This window comes from Carcharhinus amblyrhynchos, chromosome 3, assembly GCF_965287045.1.
Source record: "Carcharhinus amblyrhynchos chromosome 3, sCarAmb.v2.hapA, whole genome shotgun sequence".
Classification (NCBI taxonomy): domain Eukaryota; kingdom Metazoa; phylum Chordata; class Chondrichthyes; order Carcharhiniformes; family Carcharhinidae; genus Carcharhinus; species Carcharhinus amblyrhynchos.
In genome coordinates this window covers 121,955,567-121,968,790 of record NC_137326.1, presented here as the reverse complement: position 1 = coordinate 121,968,790, position 13,224 = coordinate 121,955,567, and the positions used below count along the sequence as shown (strand labels likewise).

The window sequence follows — 13,224 nt, the reverse complement described above, 5'->3', positions numbered from 1 at the left end:
GCTGCCTTTTTTAAAACCCGTAAGCTAATCCCAATTGCTTGCATTTGGCCACATCCCTCTATTCCCTCACACCCTGAACGGAATGGCTTGCCAGGCTACTTCAAAGGACAGTCAAGAGTCAACCACATTGCTGTTGGTCTGAAGATATGTAGGCCAGACCAGGCAAGGACAGCAGATTTGCTTTCCTAAAGGGGATCAGTGAATCAGATGGGTTTTGACGACAAGGGTTTCATGGTCATCAGATCTTGAACTCCAGGTTGTATTGAAATGAAATATCTATTAAGATGGGATTCAAACTTTGGCCCCCATAACATTACATTGGGTCTCTGAATTGCAAGTCCAGTGACAACTCCAGACTCCTCTATACAGCTCAGAAAGCTGAATTACATACAGAAGTCACCTCAAGCTCCCCGAGAGGTACCATTAGCACTATGAAATGAATTCTCTCCATCATCTAGGAGTACAGGTGGACTAACATCAGCGTCCTAGGAGACAAGAGCACCAGCATCGAGGCATTAATGATCTGAAACCAACTCTGCTGAGCCAGCCACGTGCTTATGATGCCAGAGTCCTGACTGCCGACGCAGGTCTTCTTCATCCAGCTCAAGGTACTCAAACAACAGGAGGATAAAGAAAGTGTTTTAAAGACAACCTGAAGGTTTACCTCAAGAAATACAACATAGGTGTCAATGCCTGGGAGCCCTTCACCAGCACAAGGTCTGGAAAAGCAGCCTGAGAAAAGAATGCCAGTGATCAAGTCCAAGGACCAATTCGACCCTCTGGAAGGACCAGCTAAGTTTATTGTCAGAGATGCAGCTCCAGGAACAGGTTCATCAGGCCATGAAAGGACACAGAACACATGACCAGTGGCACAAAAACCTATCATACTCATTAGCAAGTGATCAAAGAGGAGTCGTCCAGTGACAATATCACACCGCCACCAATAGAACAAAACACAACTTAAGGTAAACTTTTATAAAATACTTGTGGCTTCAACTAGAATATCTATCCAATTCTCAGCATATATTTCAGAAAGGATGTGAAGGCATTGGTGAGGCTGCAGAAAAGATCATGGGAATAATACCAGGGATGGGTGTTCAACTATACTGATAAACTGGAGAAGCAAGGGTTAATCTCATTAGAGAAGATTTAGGGGAGATTTAATAGAGATGTTCAAAATCATGAAGGGTCTAAACAAAGTAGAGATAAAGACAAACTGCTTTCATTGGCAGATGGGCCACGAATCAGGAGACACCAAAGTAAAAGGAGAATATCAAAGGAATTAATGACACAAGGAAAACCCTTCTTTGTTAAGTAACTGGTTACGACCTGGAATGCACAGGTTGTGTTTGTGCATGCCGTGGAGGTAGACTCAATGAGAAGGAAATGTGATAAGCACCCAAAGAGAAAAAACTTGCAGTGCTGCCAGAAAATAGCAAAGGAGTGGGACTAGCCAAAATGCTCCTGTAGAGAGCTGGCATGAACACGACAAGCCAAATAACTTCCTTCTGTGCTGTAATACTATAATACTTCAATAATTACTCACTTGCTCCACTTCCAATTGTTCTATGAAAAAGCTGGGACATTCGTGGACCAAGGGGGCCAAAAAGATGGGGTGGAAGGCCACGTGCCTCTAATAAAGCTGCAACAAGATAAGCATGATTAGATACCAGTGAAGCACATGGAAGTAGAATAGAATTTGGTTCAATGGGAGCATTAGAAGGCAGCACCGAACCAATTTCTGCATTTAGTGAGACTTTAAATTTTCAAACGTGCACAGTTCAATTCACTTTTCCATGACTAGGCCAAAAACTGAAGAATACAAATGAGGCTGAATCAGACTGTTTGCAACCTTACTGCCATCATGCGGAATGAGGGCAAGGAAAGGGAATAGCTTTTTTTTAAAACTTTTATCTGTGTGTAAAATTTGCATTGCAGATCTATTATGCTCTTCATTTCTTCCAAAAATCAACAAAAGCAAGAGAATTGGATCTGCAACAGCAGTTTCACGCAAGTCGAAAATGTACTTTAAATCAAAAGGTACTTGCTTTCACAACTGTTTGGATCAAGTTCAGCAAATTACATAAGTAGGAGCAGGAGTAGGCCATCTAGCCCCTCGAGCCCACCCCGCCACTCAACAAGATCATGGCTGATCTGAAGTGGCTCAGCTCCACTTTCCTGCTTTCTCCCCATAACCCTTAATTCCCTTGCCTACCAAAAACCCATCTACCCGTGACTTAAGTACATCCAGCGAGGTAGCCTCCACCACTTCAACGGGCAGAGAATTCCAGAGATTCACCACCCTTTGAGTGAAGAAGTTCCTCCTCAACCCTGTTCTAAACTGACCCCCCCCCCTTATCTTGAGGCTATGCCCTCTAGTCCTGCTGTCCTTTGAACTGTCCTCTCTACCTCTACCCTATCCATCCCCTTCATTATCTTATACGTCTCTATAAGATCCCCCCTCATCCTTCTAAACTCCAGCAAGTACAGACCCAGTCTACTTAGTCTCTCTTCATAGTCCAACCCCCTCATCTCCGATGTCAGCCTAGTGAACCTCCTCTGCACTCCCTCCAAGGCCAAAATATCCTTGCGCAAGTGCGGTGACCAAAACTGCACACAGTACTCCAGCTGCGGCCTCACCAGTGCCCTGTACAGTTAGTTTTTTTTTTACATCAGTGTAGACTGTTGGCCTTGAATAGAAAGTTATTTTAATCCAAATATGTTGGCTTCTATTACATAATGCTAGTTTTCTGCCAGACCCTATTACCGACCAATTGCAAGTCCTTGTATTAACTTGTGAAGCACTTTGCGAAGCACTTTGCAACAACCTGAGAACAGGAAAGGTGGTTTTGGTATATATGTAACACTATCTGACTTCATGTTCGAAGTACTTTTTCTTAAAGTGAAATCAGGCAACTCATTTGGGTAAATTGTGATCAATATAACTGGCTTATAAGGCAAATGCCACTGTACAACTAAATCTAGTGACTACTCACCCTGCAGTCGGCCCATTTCAGAATCATCTGACTCACTCTCTCCAGATGTTGGCATTCCAACAGCTCCAGCAACAGAACTAGAAGCTGAAGTGAAGATGATTTCCATTAAAAAGTTAGCCAAAGTTACCATAGATTGCAGCATATAAAAAGTCAACGCCTGAAGACTCCAAAAACCCTTCTGAACACAGGGATTAATTTATACACCAAGCGCCGCTGCCCACCCCACCCCGTTTAGAGGGGACATGAGGGAGAACATTTTCACCCAAAGGATGGTGAGAGTCTGTAACTCACTGCCTCAAATGGTTAAGGAGACAGAGACTGTCATAACATTTTTAATAGTATATGCATTTGCGATGCCAAGGCATAGAAGGCTATAGGTCAAGTGTTGGAAAGTGGAATTACTGTAGTTAGGCAGTTTGTTTTTAACTGGTGCAGATGCGATGGGCCAAATGGCCTCTTACTGTGCTATATACCTGATTTATAGATGTACAAACGAACTCCTGCAAAGATCTTTACATACAGCATGGTCTTGCAATTTAAAATTTATCATTTAATTTTGTTCCGTCAGCCACGTAGAAGCTTCATCTTCTCGTATCCTGTCATTTTCACCAGACCTGTTCAAACCTTTTCATTCCATTGTTTAGCAAGGGCATTTTATCTATTTTGCCATTGATACCAAATAGATACTTGTGTTTTTGTTGTTTAATGAATTGCTGGAAATGGATAATTTTAGCAGAGGTCTTTTAGTGGTCTAATTAAATTTGGTCTTCTGCCTCAATACTAGAGTGCTTTAATTTCATGAAATGACCACAACTAGCTATTGGTCTGAAATCTTTTCCTCCATTTGATTTGGCTCACTTAAGGGTGTACGTAATTTCTAGAATGTAACTATTCTGCCGATTTGGAGCATCTGTTCTGATACATTCTTCTCAAGATCAGGGCAGTGGTTGGTCCCTGTTACAATGGCAGTGTGGGCATCCTCTTCTGGATGGATGATTTCTCCCTTTCTTACTCCAGTTTTTGACCAGTGCCTAATTTTCTCTCTGTAGCACAGTTATTTGATGATCAGCAAACATTGTGCGTGTGTGTATTAGTGCAAGCACTCTATGGTATCAACTGAACTTAATGCTGTGTTTACGAGAAGGTTTAAGGTTGAGTCACAGCAAGCTCCTCCCCCTCCCATCTTCATTTTCAATTTACTTCTCCAAACATGAATAAAATCCCATTTACTAGGACTGAACATCACAGCTGGAATAGCTTTAATCACCACCCATACTACTTTTAACAACTATTCTGCTGATCCCAAGTAGGGCATTTTCATATCATGCTTGCCACAAAGTACTGGCATCAATCTGACCATTACAAAAGGAAAAAATTTCCCCAACAATTTAAAATAAATACATGATTCATAGAGCATCACAGAATCATACAAGACTAAATTGATCCAGTTGGATTTTGCTGTTCCTTCATTGCAGGAGCCATGACTTCCAGGGCAGTGTTTTTTGTCCAAAAAAACTGCAGAGGCTGCACTTACTAACTTTGCAAAATCAAGGAGATCCAATCACACCAATCCAAAGAAAAGCATTAAGATTACAGAACTATGCAAATGGAGGGTCACCTGTGTTTGACAAAACCATTTGAGGTGGTAATAAATGACACAATAAAACAAAGATAGAACCCAAGAATAAAATAAATTGTTATATCTTATGGAGCTGGCATGTAAAAACCAGTTTGATGGGAAGTATCATCACACCTCATTTTGCAACCCTGTCTAAAGCTAGGCTTTGCTGAAAACGGATGTAACAGCCACAATATCTGAATGTTGGTGCCAAATATTAGCAAACCAAGTGCTAACAATTGTGATACATTTTTGAAAAAAGACAATGAATCAGTTGCCCATCTTCTTGATTGCTCCACAATACACATAACCTACAGATTTGTTTTCAGTGGAACAAGAGTGGGTCTGGATCATGTGCCCTAATCTAGTTGTGCTTTTGCCAGCCAATGCATTCTCAAAAATATTGGACATCATTTCATTTTTAGACTAAGCAGATATGGTTAAAAAAAGGATTGCTTTTTTACCTGATGCTCCTTGAGGTACATCATCTGTGCGCGTAGAAGAATTTGCTCCATCCTGGTTGTTGTCAGGATCTGCCATCTTCTCCTGTCGGCGAGCCTCAGATGCTCCTCTTTTGCCCAGGCCAGAGCCTCGCCGACTATTTTCAGGAATGGGGATAAAAGTAAAACATGAAATTCTTTTCACCTTCTAAGTAACACAAAACAACTGATGAGACAAGTGATGCAATTCAAACTGGCAAAACCATATCCAGAATCTGTGGCAAATATCCATTTACAGAGTAATATGTAGCTAATACAATGGCAGATGCAAGTGCAAGCTCTGAGGATACAGAGGCTGCAAAGAGCTATGGACAGGTTAAAGGAATGGGCAAGCTGGCAGATGGAGTATAATGTGGGGAAGTGAGGTTATCCACTTCAGCAGTAGGAACAGAAAAGCAAAATATTTAAAAAGCATGACAATTCCAAATGATGATATTCAGAGAAGATTAGCCTGCATATATAGCAAGCAATTACCAAGGCATAGCCAGGCTAGCCTCTGTTGTGAGGGGGATTGGAATACAGGAATAAAGCAGTTTTGTTACAATTCTACAGGGGTTTGGCAAGACACGTCAAGTGATTGACTTGATGTTGATTTGGTCTCCTTATTTAAGGCTACACTTACATTAGAGGCCGAGTAAGTAATTTCTGTTCACATTCACTGGAGTTTTGAGGAAGATGATCACATTGAAACATGAATTTCTGAAGGGGCTTGACAGGATAGATATCGAGTTTGACCTCACGTATTTGGCAGCCTAAATTTCATTTATGGACATCACTAATTTAATCTTGACAATTGCAATTTTTGGTTAGCTCAGCAACCAACACATCATTTTTTAGGTTTACATTTCAAGTTAATGGGGAGGTGATGGTCTCATATTATTGCTAGAATATTAATCCAGAAGCTCTGCTAATGTTCTGAGGATCAAGGTTCAAATCCAGCCAAAGTAGATAGTGGAATTTGAATTCAATGACAAAAAAATCTGGAATTAAGAATCTACTGATAACCGCAAAACCATTGTTGGAGAAAACCATCTGGCTCACTAATGCCCGCTAGGGAAGGAAATCTGCTGTTCTTACCAGGTCTTGCCTACATCTGACTCCAGAGCCAGACCAAAGTGGTTGACTTCTCAACTGCTCTCAGATAGACAAGTGAATGCTGGCCAGCCAGTGGTGCCCATGTCTAATGAGTGAATAAAAAAACCCATATGCAAGGTTTTGGTTTGTCCAATTACAGTATTTTCTTGTTCCCTGTGGCAACATATCCCAAGTTACCCAACTTGGCTGAGCCATTGAACAGTGGATTAATTCACCCTGAAGTCAATCAACAGGGTTGTGGCTTGCAACTCCTAAACGTGCAAAATAATACTGCAGGAATTTATCAGCTGAAACTACATCTCATTAGAACAGCAAACTTGTATGTTTCTGCTGCTTACACAAGGGCTTTTACCTGGACACTGGGAAACAAGTTAGAATCCAATTCCCCCCAGCAAAAAAACAAGAACAGTATAGCCCAGGAACAGGCCCTTCGGCTCCCCAAGTCTGCGCCGATCATGTTGCCTGCCTAAACTAAAAACCGTGTGCACTTACTGAGTCTGTATCCTTCAACTCCCATCCTATTCATGCATTCATCGAGTTGCCCCTTAAATGTCGCTATTGTACCTGCTCCCACCATCTCCCCGGACAGCCCACTCCAGACATTCCCCACCCACTAAAAAAAAAGCTTGCCTCGCACATCTCCTCTAAACTTTTCCCCACGCATCTTAAACCTACGTCCCTTAATACTTGACTTTTCTACCCAATGAAAGAGCATCTTACTCGCAACTCTGTCCATGTCACCCAATCTTGTAAGCCTTTCAGGTTACCCCACAACCTCCGCCGTTCCAGAGAACAAACCGAGTTTATCCAACTTCTCCTCATATCTAATGCCCTCCAGACCAGGCAACATCCTGGTAAACCTATGTCTACACAGTCACTTAAGCTGCCCCCTCCACTCAGTAAGATCATGGTTGATCTTTTAACTCAATTACCACTTTCCCACCTACCCAATCCCATTATTTGTTAATTCTCTTAGAGTCCAACTCTACTCAATGAGCATTTTCAGGACTCTGGATGAGAATTCTAAAGATTCACAACCCTCAGTTAAAAATTTCCTTCTCTTCTAACTTCAAAAAAGCTGACCCCTTACCCTGGAACTATGCCTCCCAATTCGATTCCCCAGTGAAGGGAAACAATCACTAAAGCCCCTTCAGAGTTTTATGTTCAGTAAGGTCACCTCACGTGCTCCTGAACTTGAGAGCATAGGTCCAATCTACTCAGTTTATCCCAGAAGAACTCTCATATCCAAGACATCAAGTGGGGAGCACATTGTTTCTTGAATAAGGCAACAAATAGTGTACTATATTCTCGGTGCAGTCACACCAAAGATCCATGTAATTGTATCAAAACTTCTTTGCTCTTGTACTCCAGCCCAAAGGTAAACGTGCCATTTACCTAACTGCTTGCTGTACCTGCATACTTACTTTTTGCAGTTCTTGTACAAGCACCTTGTATAAATCTGATTTAATTCTCCCATGGATTGTGGGTGTCACTGGCAAGGTTTCCCCATCCTAAACTGCCCTTGAATTAAGTGGTTTGCAATGCCATTGCAGAGGATAATTAAGAAACAATCACACAACTAGATCTGGAGTCACATGTAGGCAACATCAGTGAACCAGATGAGATTTTGCAACAATTGTTGATGGATATCATGGTCACCATGGAGGGAGGGAGAACTGACTCCATCAGTCACTTCCCATGATAGGGAAGTCATATGGGAGGTGTGGGTGAGATGATGGAATAGGTGTGAAATCATGGCAGGAACAATTATTTGATAAAAATGACTGGAAATTAATCTGTGCTAAAAATGACACTACAGTAGATTTGAAAGGGGCAAATGCATCAGCATGAATTTATGGATGAAGATTAGAACAGTCTATACCTTCCAGAGCAGTCCAACTCCAATAAGACTTAAATACTTAAGCTGCTACAAAATCTGGTTCCTACACAAGCACTTTGCCAGAACAAAAAGGGTAATTAGGAAGCCGTTTCCTTTGGTAATAGTTGCTGAATTATTAATAGGCAGATTTCAAGGAAGTGATGTTTATTCCTCAGATTAGAGAGGCCAAAGGCAAACCTATCTTTTTAAACTCAAGAACCCAGTTTTGAATTAGACTTGGATAATCTACGACTAGAAACAAGCCACAAAGCCAAAACTTTTGACAAAATTTATATTGATATTCCTAAGTCTTTTTTTGCACATGGAAAGTTTTATGTAGCTTTACCACAGTGAGTGTTTGGATTCTTTTTTGGAAGAGTAACTGGAAATCCTGCATTTAACAATTATTGTTACAATAAAAATACTAATTTGGCTGCAAATGTTTTGCAGCCAAATCCTCTGCTGGCTAGTCACACAAAACACAAATTTAATGCAGTTTAGTGCTATCGCAGCATGTCCAAAAGTAAAAACTAAAATGGCCATTTCAGGTCAATTAAGCTGTCTCAAGATGATCACTTCAGACCATTAAAAAAGCTTGGGCTGTAGTTTTCCTTTTATATATTTTGAATTCTAAAAGCATTTACCTGGTGCTAGCACAGGAGCCCGTGGTCTTTTGCCGTGTGCTCCGCCTCAAACTGGGGAGCTCTGCTGGTGGTGATTCACTGCGCTTCTTAGTAGACCTCCTCAAGCCTTTAAAAAGTTCAACAGTAGATATCAGTGAAATCAGAGGGGAAAAAATACTGGTGCAGTTCCAATAATTTAAATACCCTCAGAATCAATGGTGCATCAACAAATAATATTTACCACACTGCGTGCTAAAGGTAGATGTCCAGCAAAGTTGTTACTACCAATTTGCATTGCAACTTATTCAATGGTATCCTTAAAAACTCAAATTTGTTGCATTTCATATGAACAAAATGTTGGTTAGACAGTCCAATTGAACACTTCAAAAGAATGTGGAAGAGCGTATGAATTGGCTGTAAAATGTTGCAAATTTCCTTTGCTCCCCACCCCACAAAAAAAAGCACTTCATTCTCTACTCAACATATGGCTACAACCTCCCATGCCATCACTGTTCTGTAACTGGTCAGCGTGGTATTTTAGAGCACCTTTTTCTCACTCTAGAAATGGACCATCTCTACTCAACAGTCTCAAGTTGAACTCACCAGCAAGGTCACTACAACTTTAAAAGCATCCTTTTAAGGAGTTTTACTTACTTCAGTCACAAGGGATATATTACCTTTGTCTATACAAGTTAGTATTTGAAATATGCTGCAGTATCATAGAGAATTCTGATACTAAGGTCTAGTTCAGAAATTCAGCAAGTGAAACATACAAGCTTCCATTTTCAAATTATTATTAAATTCATTTAAACACATGACAACGGCTCAAGTTTGACGCAGTATTTAATTTCAATAGGGCACAATAGCTTCACAAAATCCAGATTAATTACCAAGGCTAAAGCAATGCAAAAATGTAGAACAGAGGTCACAGACTCGAGACTAGTTGAAAATAAGGGACAAGCTTCAAACCCTTTACCTAGGAAAATTGGAGGATCAACAATAATTCCCTGCAACTGTATCTTTGAGAATAGGGTCAAATGTCTTGGTGCTTAAATAAATGGTTTTCTTAAGATTAAGTCATACAACTGCAATTTATTTGCCTGGTCTAGTACAGAAAATTACCTAAAGTATGCTTTGGAAAAATGCGCTCTTAAATAAAAACAATACATTGGTAAGGATTATCTTCGTACTTGCAACACATATGAATCAGAACTTGTACAATGGTCAAGTTTAGCTGATTCTCACCATTGAAGATTTGGTTAGTTCAGCATTTCATCCACATAAATTGTTTGCATAAACGAGATCAATAACGCCAAAAACTGGACTGCTATACAAGAGATAATGTTTGACACTCTCTAACCCAAAACACAATCAATTAATTTCATCAACTCACTAGCTAATTTTGCTTGTAGGCCTGAAGGGCCTGGTTTTGAAGTCTCCGATTTGGAAGACCCCGGGAGTGACAGTTTTGCTTTCGGTAGGCTAACTTTAGGGCTAAAGCGGGCAGCCCACTCAAATTTAGAGGAACCACCAGTTTTGCTCTGCTCTTTTTCCCGACTGCTTCTGCGAGGGCTAGGGCTAGAGGCTGAGCGAGAACGACGAGCCTTATTCTGATCTTTTCCTTGTTTCAGTCGGGCTCCCTGAGGCACAGCAGCAGAGACAGTAGCAGAGGAGGATGACGAAGTAGAGGCAGAAGAGGAGGAAGAATCAGTGACAGTGCTACACCCAGCTTTGGCTGAGGTCGCCGATTTTGAAGCCAGCTTGGTTGGTTTAGCAGACCTCTCTTCAGCACTGATCGAGTCAGCCACAGAATCACTGTTTACAGAAGATGTAATTTCAATCTTTTTCCTTTTTTGAAAGGGGGAGGCACCAGCAGACCCAGTCTGTTTTCTATTCTGGGTCTTACTCGTGGATGCTGCTTGGGAAGTTCTTATCTGCTGATCTTGCACAGACTTCCTTTTCTTTGGGGACTTCGTTTGCACCTTGTGTTTTTGTGTTTCAGTCGGATTCTCTGAGGTTTGAAGTGCTTTGGGCCTTTTTGCAGAGCAGGTGGAGTTTGAGCTGCTGTAATCAGGGCTTGGACCACGTTTCACACCTCTCAAACTGCTTTTGGAGCCGTCCCTTTTAGTTTGTCCAGTTTTGGGTCGTTCTGACCTAATTCTATCTTCTTGCTGTGTCACAGAAGCAATGGATGAAGAGCTGCAGCTCCTGGAGTTCCTGAAATGGCAACATTAAAAGATCACGAAGTTTATCTGTGGCAATGGTTCTACCCACAACTCTAAATACCATCAGCAAGACACTGAGCAAAAACTTGACAAAGACTGGATTTTTAAAGCATGGAGCTTGCAATAACTATTTTAATTTCCAAATGCCAAGATCTTGATGAATGCAAGGTTGTAAAGTTTTCAAACTATTGCTTCCATAGGGGTAATAAATGCACAAGTACACTTTGAACTTTGTACAAGAAAGAATCATTAAACCACTTGTATGGTGTGTCACAAGTGCATCCAAAATTCAGTCGTGTTTAATTGTAAAATGCTGAGAAAGTATGAAATTTTGTTTAAGCACTCAATTTCTTACATCCCTTGTTAAATAAGCAATCTTTCTTCCTTAAAAGAGTTAAAATAAATGGAATGCCACTGAAAAAATCTGCATGGACTGTAAAATGGGTTTCCCCTGTAGGGGCCGACTGTTCCTAGAGTAGATTTTCTTTGGAATGCTCATTGTATGTCACCTGTACTAACAGACGATTGGAGAAGCAAAATGTGGGAACCCAATGGTTCAATTACAACGTGGAACATTCCCAACAGGCAATTCAAATCTCAATTTAATTCTGCAATCAAGATTATCCAGGTGTTGCTATACAAGTGGCAAATTTAGGAACAATACAGATGTCAAAGTCTGGCATTGATTGCTTCTCTGATCTGAAAAAATAAACTCCAATACTCTTTGTTAAAAAAATTGCAAATTCTGCTAAATTTAAAACTTTTGAACTTACGAAGAAGTCACAAATTGGAAATCAGTTACAGAACAAGGCAATTCCCTATTGGGAGGGCAATAACAAAAATCATTCCCAATGGAGGGGAGACTGAAAAATTCCTGCAGAAGCTGAGATTTCTCTTCTTGCTAAGAGATTGCAAGCTACAATAGATAATGAATGTAGTCATGTTTTTCTGTTAAGCCCAATTGTTAAATTGCATGACAGCTAACAATATTTCAATGGTTGCAGGCTGTGTTAAACAGAGTACTTGCAAAAGGGTACAAATTTAATCTCAAAACTTCTACTTGCAAATAACACTCATTTATAAGCATTTTATTCCGACTTCTTCCTTCAGATACTTCACTTCCTCAATTTACCCTTCACCAGCACGTCCAATTCCTTTCTATTGCTTTGAAAGTGCTCCTTCAAAACTAAAAGATGGAATCGGAGTCAACCTCTAAATATAGTAGCAGGAGAATGCAACCAAGGACATAAATTTAAAACTTGGCAAATTAGGAATTTACAGATTGCATAAAATAAATGGTCATGATTCTACAGTTGGACAAAAACGGAACCCAGGAAACATGGCAAGTACATGGCTGTAGACAGAGATTCTAATTAGTAAGACACCATGAAGTTCATTTCACTTTTATTTCAGAATACCACCTGTTCACTAAATTTGCTTTTGGAAGATTGACGTATCTTAAAAGGTATCTGGTTTAACTCTTTTCTGTCCAACATAGTCATGAAGTTTTCTGTTAAGCAAAATATCTAATACCTTCGTGACACACGCCCTCTGGACTGCCCAGAGGTAGTGTCTGACTGCAGTTTTGTTGTTTTAGCAGTTGGCCTACTTGGAATCGGCTTCTGTTTCCTCTCTTCTGACTGTGGCCTATTGCAGAGGAAAACAAAAGGAAATCTAAAAACAAATGCAGCATACTTGAGGAATTGAAATACCAATGAAGACATGGGTATGTCGCAGAACTCATTGCCCTGATCATGACTGATTTCCAGAAGGATATATTTTTCCTTCCTTTACCAACCGAGATCCAAATTAAATTAAAAGTTTGCGCTAGGAATTCACCCTGTTCCCAGTTAATGCCAGGTGTTTTTACCCTCAGGTTGAACACAAGACTCGTATTTCTTTTCTAAACTCAAGAACACATTTTACTTCACAACTTTGTCACTTTATATTTCATTGATGGCCCGATGTCCATTTTAGTGCGGAATGAGGACAGTTCTGTCAACCAACTAGGAACTCCATTGTACTCTGCTGATAGGTAACTCCCAACCCACCAGGCACCTAAGCAAAAAAATAAAAAAATCAAACTGACTTCTGCTGAAAGGAAAGCATTTGTAAAAATATACTTATTTTACTTGCCTTCCTCCTGTTGCTTCGTCTTGTGGCTGGGCCCCGGCAGTGTTCCTCTGTGAACGTCGCAGTGACCCCCCTGTATTGTAATTAGGCCGGTTGGACATTGGCACCTCTCTCCTTAAGGGACATACCCTTTCTAGACACTATCATTCACTGAA

The 13,224-nt window shown here is 40.6% G+C and overlaps 1 protein-coding gene across 8 annotated transcripts in view; it reads right to left on the bottom strand.

The window, feature by feature from the left end:
- The window catches only part of trip12 (thyroid hormone receptor interactor 12), a 170,946-nt gene that overhangs the window by 108,375 nt on the left and 49,347 nt on the right, over positions 1-13,224 (bottom strand). For all 8 annotated transcript variants that reach the window (XM_080185919.1, XM_080185916.1, XM_080185918.1 and 5 more), the window contains 7 exons: positions 13,073-13,219; positions 12,470-12,583; positions 10,105-10,928; positions 8,733-8,838; positions 5,079-5,212; positions 2,997-3,080; positions 1,547-1,642 (listed from right to left, as the gene is read on the bottom strand). In XM_080185919.1, coding sequence (XP_080042045.1) covers positions 1,547-1,642; positions 2,997-3,080; positions 5,079-5,212; positions 8,733-8,838; positions 10,105-10,928; positions 12,470-12,583; positions 13,073-13,170 — 1,456 coding nt within the window. In that variant the 5' untranslated portion in view covers positions 13,171-13,219. The remainder of the gene's footprint in view (positions 1-1,546; positions 1,643-2,996; positions 3,081-5,078; positions 5,213-8,732; positions 8,839-10,104; positions 10,929-12,469; positions 12,584-13,072; positions 13,220-13,224) is intronic.